General features: G+C 28.4%; 1 protein-coding gene across 1 annotated transcript; it reads left to right on the forward strand.

Moving 5' to 3' along the window:
• The first annotated feature begins 9,492 nt into the window (after window positions 1-9,492).
• Window positions 9,493-13,390, forward strand: LOC119672131. Its single transcript, XM_038083098.1, has 4 exons — window positions 9,493-9,664; window positions 11,289-11,782; window positions 12,081-12,303; window positions 12,374-13,390. The coding sequence occupies exons 1-4, from the start codon at window positions 9,518-9,520 to the stop codon at window positions 13,238-13,240; spliced, it is 1,731 nt and encodes a 576-aa protein (XP_037939026.1). The 5' UTR covers window positions 9,493-9,517; the 3' UTR covers window positions 13,241-13,390.
• The last annotated feature ends 1,923 nt before the right edge of the window (window positions 13,391-15,313 follow it).

Genomic DNA, 15,313 nt, shown 5'->3' on the forward strand with positions numbered 1-15,313 from the left:
TCTCATTTAAAATTCGCGCGCTGTATATTTTCCGATATTTTAAGTTTATGTAGTTTGGCAGCACTGTCCTTAATTACTATGCCAAAAATGAGCGCGATCTGTCAGACAGTTCGTTTACGGCAGCTGTTGAAACCAGTTCACCTCAGTAGGGCGTTGCGAAAAAAACAATGGAAAAAAATATTGAACAAAGAGTTTGCATCAAATTTTGTGTTTCGAACGAAATTTCGTGTGCAGAATCGTTGCGAATGCTACAAAAGGCTTATGGGGAATCAGTTTTATCGAAAACTCAAGTTTATGAGTGGTACAAAGCCTTCCAGGACGGTCGTACGACCGTCGAAGACATTTCGCAACGCACTACTGAGGGGAACTGGTTTCAACAGCTGCCGTAAACGAACTGTCTGACAGATCGCGCTCATTTTTGGCATAGTAATTAAGGACAGTGCTGCCAAACTACATAAACTTAAAATATCGAAAAATATACAGCGCGCGAATTTTAAATGAGAATTTCCGAAAACTTTTCAGTCTTAATGTAATGCAAACAATTTTTTACTTTAAATTTGATACCTCTAGAAGGTATATTGAATATAACATCAAGGAAAATTTTTGCTGAAAATAGCCAAATTTATAGAAATTCGTTGCAAAATCCACGTGACAGGGAAATTAAATTCGGGTCCAAGTTAGAAATTAAAATATCAGAGTGGTTGTTTGAAACAATATTTCAACGGAGTTTGTTGTTAACAGAGTTTAGAGTAACTGACACCAACTGCCACCAAAAAAGATGCGCTCTACGCATTAATGAATCGTGCTCAAATTTATTTGTACAGAAGAACAATTGAACGAAAGTTTGAAGACAAGAAGATCTATAGCACATTGGTATATTCTAAGCTAAATTGACTCAGTATAATTTTCACGGCAATCATAATTAATAATTTTTTAACACTTCCATCTTTTACAAATACAATATTTTCACTATTTTAAACTATACATACGACCCCCGTATAATATGTTTTAACACTATTATTTTTTTACTTAATTAAATAAATATAGTGGAAGAAAAACATGTTCGTGCAAAAGTTGTCATATCTTTTTGTCGCTGCAGATATAACAGATACAAAAGATACAAACTGTTTGTTTATCTTCTCCCCAAACTGCATAACATTATTTACAGTGATATGTGCGCACATATAAATAATTTTCTGGCTCAATAGGCTTAGGCGTTACACCGGTACCAATTGAAACTGTCGCCCCCAATGTTCTATCGAATCTTGAATAAATTTTAGTTTTTTGTTCTTTAATTATAAACCATAAATGGTTATGCACTCAATCCAATAAAATCTAAATGCAAAAAGAAAAAAACGCAGAACTTTCGAATGTTCTAAATCTAAAAATAAGTTCACTGAACAGACATTGTTTTTATAACTATCCCGAGTCGTCTCTGCTTTTTTATTTGAAATCCATTGCCGCTATTTAACTGGTACCTATGCAACAATGGTCATGCATCATTACCAACATTGCAGTTGTGGTGCGCTACACTTGTGAAAAATTAGTTCAATACGACCAACAATCAACTAATTAATCTCTTCCTCTCTCCTATCTTGATTTTTGTTTCACAATTCAGAAATGGATCTTAATCTAATAATCGCGAGAGGTATTTATGTGAACATATCTGAAAATCGTGTCTGTTAATAAAAAAAATTACGAGTAAGTATTGTTGATCCTGAACATATTGTAGTTACTGTTCTCGTGGCATGTTCCCGATTCTAAAATGTCATAGAAAACGGAATTTATACTTAATTTTCTAAAATTTAATATTGTACTCATAAAGTACTCTTCTTTTATTTACAAAATCTTTGATTTTCAAATTTTTTCTACTTATATAGACCGCTTTTTTTCACGACCCACTTATTGCTCTAACTGCCTTTAGCAAGTGACAATGACATTCCTGACTAAAAAGTCGCAACATTCACACAGCTGTTGCTTCAACTTCAACTGTATAACAGTTAGCCTTCTAGATTACATATTATTCGAGCAAGCTACAGAACGCATACGTCTGAATTTAATCCAAATATTAACCTTTAAGTACGAATCATAGATAAAATTTATCTATTCTACGTACTAAAATTCTATTCTACGTCCCTCAAAATAAAATACGTAAAAATTATATCAAAAAAGGCCATTGAAGACATTATAGTATGTATTATGTTAGTATTATATTATGTAAAAGTTTATTCTTGAAAAAGCTTATGGTGATATATTTTAAATAAAAACTAAAATACGAAGCATTAGAGAACAAAAAACAATTACTTATGAAAGATATCAAGTGAGTAAAACTTACTCATCGTTAGTTACAACGCATTATAAATAAGGTTGTTATATAAAAGTTTAATAGAATCGTTTTATCTTAACTTCCTGACTTTCATTACGTTGTACATCAGCTGTATTTTTCTTATAGTTTCACTTACTACTGCATTTTTTTAGTTTCTCTTGATTTTCTATTAATGAAATATAAGTAATAAGAGAAATTTCTCTTTTACAACAAAAAGTGGAGTTGAATAAAATTTAGTAAATCAAATTTTAAATATTCCATTATGTTTTTTTTTTAATTTATAAATTGTTTTTAAATTGTTAAATAAAGTATTTTTGCATATTCTTTAACATCAGCGGTACTGAAAACGTTCAAACATAGTCTACTCTCTTTCTCTAGTTTCATATTAGGTCTGTTCCACGAGCTACTCGTAGTAAAACTCAAGTAAAACACAAGTAAAGTACAAACTGAGTGCGTAACACAAATAAAGTGCCAAATTACGCTCTTTACACAGATTTTCATAGAACAGTTTTGTGTAAAGCTTGATGAGAACACCAGTTTCGCGTAAATAAACAATACAAAAATTCAAATTCAAACCCAAACAGCTGATTCACACATCTACAAAAATTCTACTTGAAATAAGATATACGAGTAAAGTCTATGTAACATTTTCAAATTTCGACAGGGATGTTATGCTCTCTCAGATGCTCTCATTTACTCGGAAATTTCCTAGTGCAACGTACTTGTGTTACTCAAAGTTACTAAGAGTAGCTCGTGGAACAGGCCTATTATTTCTAATACTTTCTTAAAATGGGTTGGATTATTATGTTTATGAGTATTTCTAACAAATAAATGATTATACAAAAAGAAATAAAGAGTTTATTAATATCAATGATTTGATATTTGCACTTAACATACACGAAAAAAGAATAAATTTTAACCAGAAGAGTACATTTATATAAACTGCATTAAATTTGATTCTTAGTGGTCACTAAAGTGTATTATATTTGAAATAAAAATTTTAAGTAGTGCATTTTACATAGTCCACATTGCTGCTCTACAATGCAACTCTTTCCATACAAGTCACAACCAAACCTACTCATCATAAACTTGACTCTTATTTATTCTGCTTCGGTGCGTCGTTGGTTAGTCGTTGCTTTTTATGGATAATGTAAACGATGCAATTGCAGCCAAGTTCATTTAACCAGTTTTCCTTTATCGGTACGGGAGTGCAGTTCAGCTCGGCTTAGATAAAAACTTTGCTTAAAGTTTAGCATTTTTCATATTTAAGTGAATCGATTAGATATATTTTCTTTTTTTTTTTTAAATAAAATAAATTTTATATTTTTTTGCAAACATTTTACATTAATTTTAATTAATAATTCCTAAACATTTTTTAAAAAAATTGTTCTCTAACTCGAGAAACCATCTTTTGGTAGCCTCTTCAAGTGACTACGCCTCGATGTTCACACATTTCTTGTGAATTAACATGTTTATGTTCGTAAATTACATTTGCTGTAATTCATCATTGATTTTAATTTAAATTTTAATTTACGCAGTGAAAGCATAATTAATAAGTTTTTGCGGTTTGCATAAATTTGTGAAATTTTTATAAATAAAAACAATTTTTGAAGATTTTACATTGGCATTTGTTTGCTTACTGCGTGTGCGTACGTGTGTAGTTAGTCCGAAAGTGTTATTTGCAGTTTAAAGCACCAAAGGAATTTGTCACAAATTGTAATAAATAATAAATTAAATAAGTATTATTTTTGTATATATATTAGTTATTCAAAATAATTCTGAATATCAGGTGAGTTTAATATTAAAATTTACTATATACGAGTAAAAAGTTGTGATTTTGATAACTGCCTTGCCTATACTCTGTTCAATTATTTCATAAATCCTCAAAAGTAATGACGTCACGAGATCTTCATCGGTTCATATTAATAATCTTAATATTCATATATAATATTTATAGCTAGTTCCATTATTGAGAGTTTTAAAATTATTTTGATAATATAATCATATTTATTGCGAGACGATAATCAAAATTAAGAACCCTTATCTATTTAAATATTGACGATTAACTAAATATGCAATCTTTGAGATAAGTAGTTGTGTGGATTTCTTGACACAATTTACCTATAGTAAATGAAGTTAATGTCGGGATTCTATTATATCATATATTTTTTATAATATAATAAAGAAACTAATTAGAGAACATAAATTTAATAATATAGAATATTATATAATAATAAATTTATTAAATTAGATATTTATTTCATATTTAGTATAATTAATACACTACTACATTCTATTGCGGATTATCATAATCAAAACTAATTACTAGAGGAGAAAATGTATGAAACGCTTTCAAATTTCAAGACATCATAACAAAAAAATTGACGCAAATTGCAACACAGAATATATATTATACGATTAAAATTTGAAATAAATCAAATATATTTTTTATACATAAGCATGTATTTTCTTTATAAATATATTAATAGAAACTTTATATTGGGTGTTAATTTTCAATATTTAACAGGTACCTGTCTATTTCCCAGTAATATTCCTCCAAAGTTAATAACTTAAAAGACTTTAAAAAACTTTTATCCCAATTATGATTGTATATCTATTTTAAATCTATTAAATGTTCTTAAATTTGATGCTTAATACATGGATCGGTACTACCATAAATAAGGAAATTATAATGGGAATAATTTTTTTGGTTATAAAATTGTCAATCAATCTCAGTTTTCTTAGAATTTTTACTTCATTTTCTTATATTAATTAAAAAATTATTATTATATTATTATTATTATTGATAGTGCTTGATAGCAGCGACACCCTGCTATCAAGCACTGTTTTTCTGCAAACGTCTTTTAAAAGAAGCATGAGTATTAATGATCTAAATTATAGTTTTCTTGAAATTTACCCTCGTTTTACAAAAAGTCTAATTTTTAAAATAATTGAAACGATAATTAAATGATTAATATAAAAATGTATCTTAAGTCCACATTTAAATAAAATAAGCAAGTGTATGTTAAAATCTTTACCTTTAGTAGCTAAGGAACAATTCAATTGCATTCGAACCTGTTCGAAATTCTATATCAGCTACTATTTAAATCAGTAGAAAATCATTCAAGGCCAATGTCTGGAGAGACTAACATCAGCATTACAATTATTTTCTTCTTAAATGGAAATTTAAGATTATTTACCTGACTATCAACATTGAAAGTTTATTGATTTCGCAGGATTTTGTAAAGTCACAATAGAGAAGAAATCCGTATCTAATTTAACATATTATATGATTTACTTGATGTAACAACACATGTTGTTGATGAAATCTTCCTAAATTAGAGTAAATCATAAATATTTTAACTGGAAATACAAACTATAAAAAAAAATGTGGAATACGCCATCACTTTATTCACATAAAAATAAATTAATTGAAAAAAAACTATACAGATGTCTAAAGTATAAAGCTACGACATTCAAATGAAAATTGTTTTATGTTATACACCTTAAATGGAAATCTGTTTTTAAATAGATAAAAATATTTACTTTTGCTATTAAATTTACATAAATAAAACTATACAGAAATAATATTAGTTATTATAAATTATATAGAAATAATTTTATTAGTTCTCAGAAATGCAACAAAAAACTAAATTAATAATATTGTGTTTCATAAATGTTTAATATTTACTAGAGATCAACTTCATGGTTACTCTTACATTTTCACTTTCACTTATTATTTTTATTATTTAATCGCTTTCAGATAATAATTAATTTAATTAAATATAATTTATATATATTTGAATATTATATTTAAATTACATATAAATATAATTTTTTTTTCGTCGCGTTAAACATATTTTAATATATACTACAATATTATTTTGCTTACATTAAAATTATATTATATTTTCATTCAAATTAGTTATCTTTAACTCGAACCATACATGCATGCATGTACCGTTTGTATGGTTCCAGTGTTATGTGTTATGAAATGAATTTTGACTAGCTATAGACAAAGTTTACAGCTCGATCGATTTAAAATCTAAATACATGCTTACTGTGATGTTAATTAGTTACAAATATGCCATGCATAGTTCATTGGCGAACTACTATAGTCACTATTTAAATCAATTGTTCCCAACCTGTTTTTGACTAAGGATCATTATGATATTTTTGGTTTTAATAGGGACCACAAAGTTTAAACTTAATAAATTGTATGATTATTTTAATATGCTTTATGTGCATAGGTATATTATATATGCTATAAAATTGGAATATAATTCCTTGGAAATTTTTTGTGCTTATTTTCTAATAAGTGAGATCTCAGTGGACAAACTACAAACTATATACCCATACCTATTAAATTTGATTAACGGTTGGGAACCACTAATTTAAATTGCCACTATTAGGTTCCAGTTGTTGATACCTCCATTTTATCATATAAACTGGAATCCTTTTGTTTAGTCACTTTAAAAGATAAATATTGACAATATAATCAACATGGCATAATATATAATTGTTATGCTTAAAAAAGTTTATATAACGCTGGAGTTACCAAACTAAATAAAATATTGCATGTAGTGACTAAAAAGCCATTAAAAAGGAATATTCCTATAATTCTCTAACAAACAAGTGACTGAAAATTCAAAACATCGAATAGGTTGGATATTAGCTCTATAGTCAGTCCTGCTTAGGCACCCAATGACTTCTAAAAAATTTTTAATAAATCAAATACAAGTCCTGTGGAAACCGATATTTGTCGATCTACGAGATTTGATTTGACATCCTTATGTTTTGGATATTTCTCAAGTGTAATGAAATAATATAAATTACTTTAACGCACGCAAAATTGTAAACATCATTAAGGATAATATTTTGAAAAGCCATTAAGACATTCTCAATGGAAAATTATTGTTTTTACTATTAGTATTAATTATTATTATTACTATAAGCGATTAAAATAGTGATCCTCGTATGGAAGCTTTGTTGCAAAAGACAAATCTCAAATCTTACACTATCAATATTCTCTTTCATATAATTATTATTGAACAGTTTATATATTGCCCAAAAATATTATTGATGTGATTGAACTATATATATTTTTAGTTTCTTTAGTATTTTACAAATTTGTTGGATTTTCACACATAAATAAATCAAACAAATTTTTTTGTTCATTGAGCTTTGTTTTACATTGCATCATTCATTCCATACTTAAATTGTTTAAAGATACTTAAATGTATCTGAGAAAACTTTTCCCTACTTTTCTTTAATATCTTTTTATTTATTGAATCTTAATATAAAACTCAAATCATTAAATGTGATTAAGTTGTTTTACATAATTGCCTTTAATGTGTTCATCAAAAATTTTTACTTCGCTGAGCTTTGAACAAGAAAACCAAAACAAGAAACAATTTATTGTTATTATCTTTATAAACTATTTATTTTACTCGCATTTTTATCTTTGTACGCTAGTTTAGAGTGATTGAACTGAATAAACTTTCGATTTCATGAAACAACAAAAGATAGTAGTTATAACATTTAGATAGATGCAGTGCTTGCATTATGAAAACAATAACATATAAACTAGTCTAGAGATACTTAAAAATACCCTACATAGTTATAGTTATAAAAAAGAGCTTTATAGAAAAATCATCTTTATTTTTTGTACAAATAACTAAATTATAATTGTTTATACAAGATTAAATCATTAAAGCAATTTTAAGAAATAATTTTTCCATTATGATCAAAGTTTATATAAGGAATAACTACAAATATAATAACTTCTTCATGCAATCAATTGGTATAATTTCTGTAGAGACTCAAAGTCTTGGAGTATTTGTTATAATAATTTTCGTGATTAACCTTTTTTAGCCTTTTTACCTTCTAAATAGTTATATATTATTAGAAGGGACTATGTTTCAGTGCAACCTTTGAGTTATATTGAGTTATCTCTAAAGAGAGTCTTTTAAGCCAGCAGCTCTCCATGCCAAAAGTGACATGACATCGTCACTTGGGTCAAAATCATCCTCATAAGACTCAATCAAGGCCGTATAGAACTGCTGTACTCATGTCCTAGCAATCTTAGATCAAAATCACCCTCATAAGACTCAATCAAGGTCATATGCTGTACTCATATGCTAGCAATCTTAGAAAACGAACAGATAAGATGGACGGAGTTTTTACTCTGCGTTTTACAGAATCTACTATTTAAATGTTTTGAAATCCCATATTTAAAAGGTAGTAATGAACATTTCCTTTTCTAGTTAAGAAACCAATGATTAATTTGGCACAAATTTTCAACATTTCTGGATCCTCAAAAGTAAAATGCTTATTATCATCATGTTCAAAGATTACAACCCTTCTTGTAAAACTTCTTTTCGGTTTTTTCTAATACACAGTTTTAATTGCTTTGATGTCATAATTTTGGTTATTAAAAAAGTTCGTTCCTGTTGTATCCAACAATTGACTCCAAGAATTTCTATTTGTTCTGAAGTCATATTATTTTTCTTCAAGAATTTATAAAAGTGCACTAAAATCTGACTTTAGTAGATTTTAGTGAACAAATCTAAAATAGCTAAACCCATAGTACTAATATAAAAGCAGTCAACTATAAATATGAAAATAATTTCTGTAGCCGCCTTAGAGCAATTTGTATTTTCCAACAATTGATTTCCCAGTTGCGTCTTACCTGTAATCCACGAAACTCTAATTAATTGCGCACTGAAAACTTTTGGATGGAAAATGAAAAAGTTTCTCTACGATTTCACAGACCAGTAAGCAACTCTAGGAAGTTTATTAATGGAAGATGTTGGGATTTGCACAATCCACTGTAAATTTTATTGACTAACTTCCGCTAGTGCTGGCTACTTTGTTTCAAAGCGGAGTATCTTAGCAGTTGCAATTTAAGTATTAAATTTATAAATTTTTAAACTTTCTTAGAGAAGTTTAATTTTATGGTTGTAGCTTTTCTTTTTTTATTGTTTTTTATTTTTAATAATAAATTAATTTTTTAAAATTATGTAATTTTATTTAGTTTTTGTTAATATTATATAGTAAATATATATAATATTTTAGTTAATGCAGTAATTAGTTAACTAATTTACTTTAAGTTTAGTTGTTTGTATTATATATCTAATTTTTCATTATTTTTAATTTTTAGATTTACTTTGTGCTTGGGAGGAATTACTGATGTGGAGTGAAAATGCAGCTGCAGCCCGCAAAATGCAAGAGGAAATGATTATACTTAAGCACGCCCTGAATCGTTTGGGTAACAAATCTTCATTTGAGTTAATTGATACCGAACCAGCAATACAAATCGCTATTGAGGCACTTAAGGTAAGTGAAATATTTAATAGAATAATAATGAATTAAAAAATAATAATTAATAGATCAATGAGAATGATAGTAAAAAAACGGATGCAGTATTAATACATATTTAATACGTATTAAGTATAGTTTTCTATTATCATTTAGAAATAGATTAGATCATTATGAATTAATTTGTAAATATATGAAGAATAATGTGAGCCTATATTCTTTAGAAAAGAAAATTGAAATTGTAAAAAATCCACATAAAATCGAAGAAATTACGAATACTGAGTATTCGTTTTTAATAAATTTCTTCCAGCTTGGTAGGAAAAAACAACTACCGTGTGGCAAAGCCATTACCCTCAATTAATTTTAATTAAGAAGAAATTAATTACAGAAATTATTTTATAAATCCATGATCAATGGTAAAATAATCATACAAACTATATATTGTTGCATTTATAATAAGAGTCAGCAGTGAAGCAATAAGTGTCATATAAAATCAATATTCTGCAAAATTTGCAGATGAAGTTGAAGCATTGATTAATTTAATGATTAATTATTAAAATTTTAATAATTAAAATACCAACTAGTAGTTTTTTATAGAAGAAGATAGATACTTGACCCATTGATAAGTGCAAAACCCATAAAGGTATTTGACCCATTGAAAAGTGCAAAACCCATAAAGGTATTAAAAAATACCTAAAATAAATATCATACGAACTACCACTTATTTAACATTAATACTACCCATTGGAACCAGTCTTCAAAATTTGTCAATAATGAGAGACTATTGTTCAACAGACTTAGGTACTTTATAAGGTACAAATTTTTCAAAGCCCATAATAAAAGTGATCTTATAAACGTATAAAAATCAGAAATAGAAATTTGTTATGAAGCAGTTATTGGAAAAATTATAAATATTTCCTAAATATTTCTAAATGAATAAAACACTTATAATGAAGATTTTTTTTTTATATTAAATATTACCACAATTTTATATTATATTTGGAAGCTTAGATCTATCCTACTTGTGCAGGATGTCTCTTTCTAGTTATAAGGACAAATCAGATCTTAAATAGTACGATTACCTCTAAAGGATACGATAGATACATCGTGAAAATCACAACTGCATCATATAGCCTTGGCAGATAATCTTACTATGAAGTTTCTGATTATTGATCAGAAACTTCTTCCACAAAATTATATGATTGAACCACATCTTGTGAGGTTATCCACAGATTCAATGTTTTGATAAATAAAATAAATAAATAAAAATTAAATTAATATATTATTTATTATCCATTTTTAGACTTTAACTTTTTAGTTTAAATTAATATAAAACAACTTAGATGATAGTGGTCAAAACTATGAGATCAAAAAATCATTTATTTTTGTTAATAAAATAGTTTTAATAATAAATAAGTTATTTTGCAAACATTTCCTTGACATTTCCTTAAACCATTTACTGTAAAGTTTAATGCTTTATGTTTATATTTTCCTTTTAATAACATATATTTAAAAAATACCTTCTCTTTATTGTTAAAACTATAAATAATTATTTTTGTTTTAAACATACTGCAATTAATATTTAATCAATTAAAAATTTTAAAAATAATTAAAACTAATTAAAAAAATTTATTTTTTTTAGAATGAAAAATCGCAATTGCAAAACTATCGCATCAGCATGCTACGTTTGAATGCATCCGTGCACAGTTGGTTAACAAGACAGGAACGGAAATTACAGGCAGCTTTCATTGACCAAGAGTTGAAAGAGGCTTCAGTTAAAGTAGCTGCAGAGAATAAAATTTTAGTAGAAGAAAAAGAAGAAGCAGAGTCCGAACAAATGGAAGTAGCATTAAGGCAGGAAATGGAACAAGATGAAGCAACACCGCTTGCATCACCAGACTCAACTACAATGAGAATCACAGTCACGGATAGTAATGGTAATCAATTGGAAACACTATCAACTACTTCAAATGCCAGCACAGTAGCTACATCTACAGTTGCAACAGCAACTACAACTACTAACTTGGATAAGCAATGGGATCTACCTTCACTAATGAATTCAGAAAATGAGTTCTACAAACATTTGAAGGATGAAGTTGCTGATATGTATCGCGCTTGGGATGAAGCCAGTGAAAGGTACGTTTTGTGCTAAAATAGAGATATAAGTTATGACGTAAATGTGTATATGTATATATGTATATGTTATATATACTATATTATTAGAACTTTATAAAGCTTTGTCATGTTCAAATATGTTTGTGCTCGAACATTTTACTTGAGCACAGTGAATAAAGTAGTTTGAACAACGTTTGCAGATGTTCGATCGTTTGCGAACATTTAATGGTCTTCTTCAAGTGTTAAAGCATTATAGAGTTTAAACAGTTTAGGTATATTCGAATCCAAAATATATTTTTTCTTATATTTTTAATCTTAGAGTAAACGGCATGATTAGCGAGCTGGAAGAATCTATAATAGCTTGGCGTTTGTTGGAAACCGGGCTTATGGAATTCCATGCTGTTCTCGGTCAGGATCGTGGCACATTGAAAGGTTTGGAAGGTGCTTTGGATAAAGGTCAAACCACACCTGTTGAATTGGCACAAAATGTAAGATTGGTGGCAAAATTATTGTCAGAGAATGTGCATGTTAGTCCTGAACAGGTTAGTTGCTACAGATTACTCTCAGTCTCTGTTTCTCTTTTTATAATGCTTAATATATTTTTATTTTTAGCTCACCGCTGTACATGAACATTTGGATCCAAACCATATGCTGCACATAGCAAAATTTACAGCATCCAATGGTTCGCTATCAGATTCAGGTATATCCGATGGTGGTGCTACTTCTGATGGTGGGTTATCAGAACGTGAACGACGTTTGAGCGCACTACGACGTTTAGCAAAGAAATTAGAATCATCATTAGCACCAGGTAGTAATGCTGTCAAATCAATTGCAGCACGCATGGAATCAGCTGAAGCAGATTTGAAAAATTTACAAAACACTTGTCGTGACTTAATCGTACGCACCGCAACATCACATCAAAATATGAAACAACAACAATTGGAAGCTCAACAACAAAAAATTACAAAACCGAACAATGAAAGCACAGTGGAGCAACAGAAACAGCAGCTGGAGCAACAAACAAACACACAACAGCACAAATGTAATGGTCATGTACCGAACGGTAAACAAAATGCACAACAACAAAATGCAGCATCCAAACGCAAAAACAAACGCAAGCAACGACCTCCAAATGGTGAACAAAACGCAGCGAACAAAGGCGGTACTTCGAACAAGAAAGCAACAGAGCATAAAACTAAAGCTTTAGCTTTAACGGGCGCACCTGATAGCGGTGATCCATCAGATGATGATCCAGCATTGGAATTTGATATGGACTCTTCCGATGATGAACACAACAAAACGCCCAAAAATAGTTGGGCACGTCGTATAGCTAGAGCAGCTGTACCAGTACAATTGGCATTATTCACCGTTTTCTGCGCCGCTTGTCTTATGCAGCCAAACTGTTGTGACAACCTCAATAACTTTTCTATGAGTTTTGCACCACAGTTACGGTACATACGTGGTCCACCGCCAATATGAGCGGCAGTAAGCCTGTATAGCTGTATTTTAAGTAGGGAAATATTGTCTTATTAAGCAGAGTTAAAAACAGCCAGGGAATAAATGTTTTAAGTTAACATAAATAAATAACAAATTAAGTTTATATGTTAAGGTTTATTGTTAACTTAGCAGTAATACAGCAAGGCGACAATACAATTGGAGCCCCACGCATTCATCATGAAAGCGAATTATGAAAACTCACAGCGCGGTTGGCGCTACTGAAGCGTTTTACGTCACATCAATTCGGTCAACTCGATCGAAACAGATCAGCTAACTGCTAGAGTTCAATGGCAGTGCGGAAATGCCGATATTTGTTTTGTAATTTGAGTTTAGTATTAAAAAGTGAGGTTAAGTGAGATTTACTTATTTTATTTTTATTTTTATTATACTTATTCTATACTTTTAGTGAATTGAACTAATTTTGAATTTTTTTTTGCTAATTTTTGCGCTATATATTTTAAGATTTCTCTCAACCTTGAGCTATAAAATTATTTTTTAATTATTAAAAAATTAATAAAATTAATGAATATAAATAAGAAAATCGCATAAATTAAGAAAAGAGTTATTGAAAAGGAATAAGAAATTTAAGAAAATTGAATATCAATTTGAAAGAAACTAACAAATGCTGAATAAAAAAAATTTTTTGTTGCAATTAGTGAAAGATCACTTGCATATAAACTGGTCACTTATAGGGCAGAAATTGTCAATTAGTGGCCAAAAATAAAGATAGAAGTGAAAGAACTTATGGGTTATCAGGGGTATTCACAATTGTGTCCTATTGGATTTAATAATCATAGGATGGAGTGATTTTATTATAACTTACCACAGGGCATAAGTTTTTATTGTTGTTCACATTTGAGTTATGAGAACAGCATTTGCGTTAATAAATTCAGTTAAGTATGTCTTTTAAAAATATGGGAATATAGATTCGGTCAGGTTAAGTTCTTGGAGCAGGGGGCATAATTAACCAACTCACTTAAATAACATGATATCATTGTGATATTGACGCCTAACAATGAACTTTCACTGGTTTTATTTAAAAACTGTTCCGAAACTCTAATAAGGCCGAGGATGTAGTAGTACATCATCTTACTAGTAACAAATTTCAATATTGTGAACATACCAAATGGCAAATTAACAATTACATTGTGAGTACCCTTTTGATGATGAAAAAAATGTATATTTTCAGATTAATTTGAAAATCATAATGATAAAATAAAAGATAAAATTAGTTATTTTTCAGTTATTATAAAAGAATTGAATAAAGTAAATTACTTAAGAAGTTAATTTATCTTAATAGATATTTTAATGAGGTGTAGTACGGGAAAAAAAATTTATTTTGAAGTATGATTAGTGTTGATACACATTAAAGGAACTTCAGCTGAAGTGAAGATATATGAGAAATAAACTATAACATATCAGAATGAAATAATGGATTTTGAAAGCATTACGTATAACTAAACATACTGTCTTGTTAGTCTACCGTTTCGATATCAAAAATTATTAATGATTTAATTTATAACATTTTAAAGTGGATGATTACTTTGTCCTTACTATATACGATTATTAAAATTTTTTGAAAGTGGAAGAATCCCTTTAAATCTTACTGAATGGAAGAGCTATTAATATAAAAACTTCAATAATGGTATTTACCATATCAAATAACTAGTTAGGCAACCGAATAACATTGTAAGATGCTATTTAATGGTTACTGCAATACTCGGAAAACATATTGGTCGAGATTTCGAGATTGCGTATACCCTAATGATAAAAAAGAAACAAAAATGTTACAAATACAAAATTAAAATAAAAATATGGCAAAGAGTTAAGTACTATAGTTTTTATAATTGTTTGAGGAATATCCCAAAAACGAATTAAAACTATACAACTTTAAAAATTATAAGCCACCAATATTGTTGTTAGTTACAACACCAAGAGGAACCTAGCTTTTTTATTAGACGGCTTCCTAACTGAACAATGAAATAATATTTATCGTAGGGCTTTATATAAGTTATGAAGAAATTTTGACGAAGTAAATAAGTTAATTTATCTAAA

Source organism: Teleopsis dalmanni, chromosome 1, assembly GCF_002237135.1.
Source record: "Teleopsis dalmanni isolate 2A chromosome 1, ASM223713v2, whole genome shotgun sequence".
Classification (NCBI taxonomy): domain Eukaryota; kingdom Metazoa; phylum Arthropoda; class Insecta; order Diptera; family Diopsidae; genus Teleopsis; species Teleopsis dalmanni.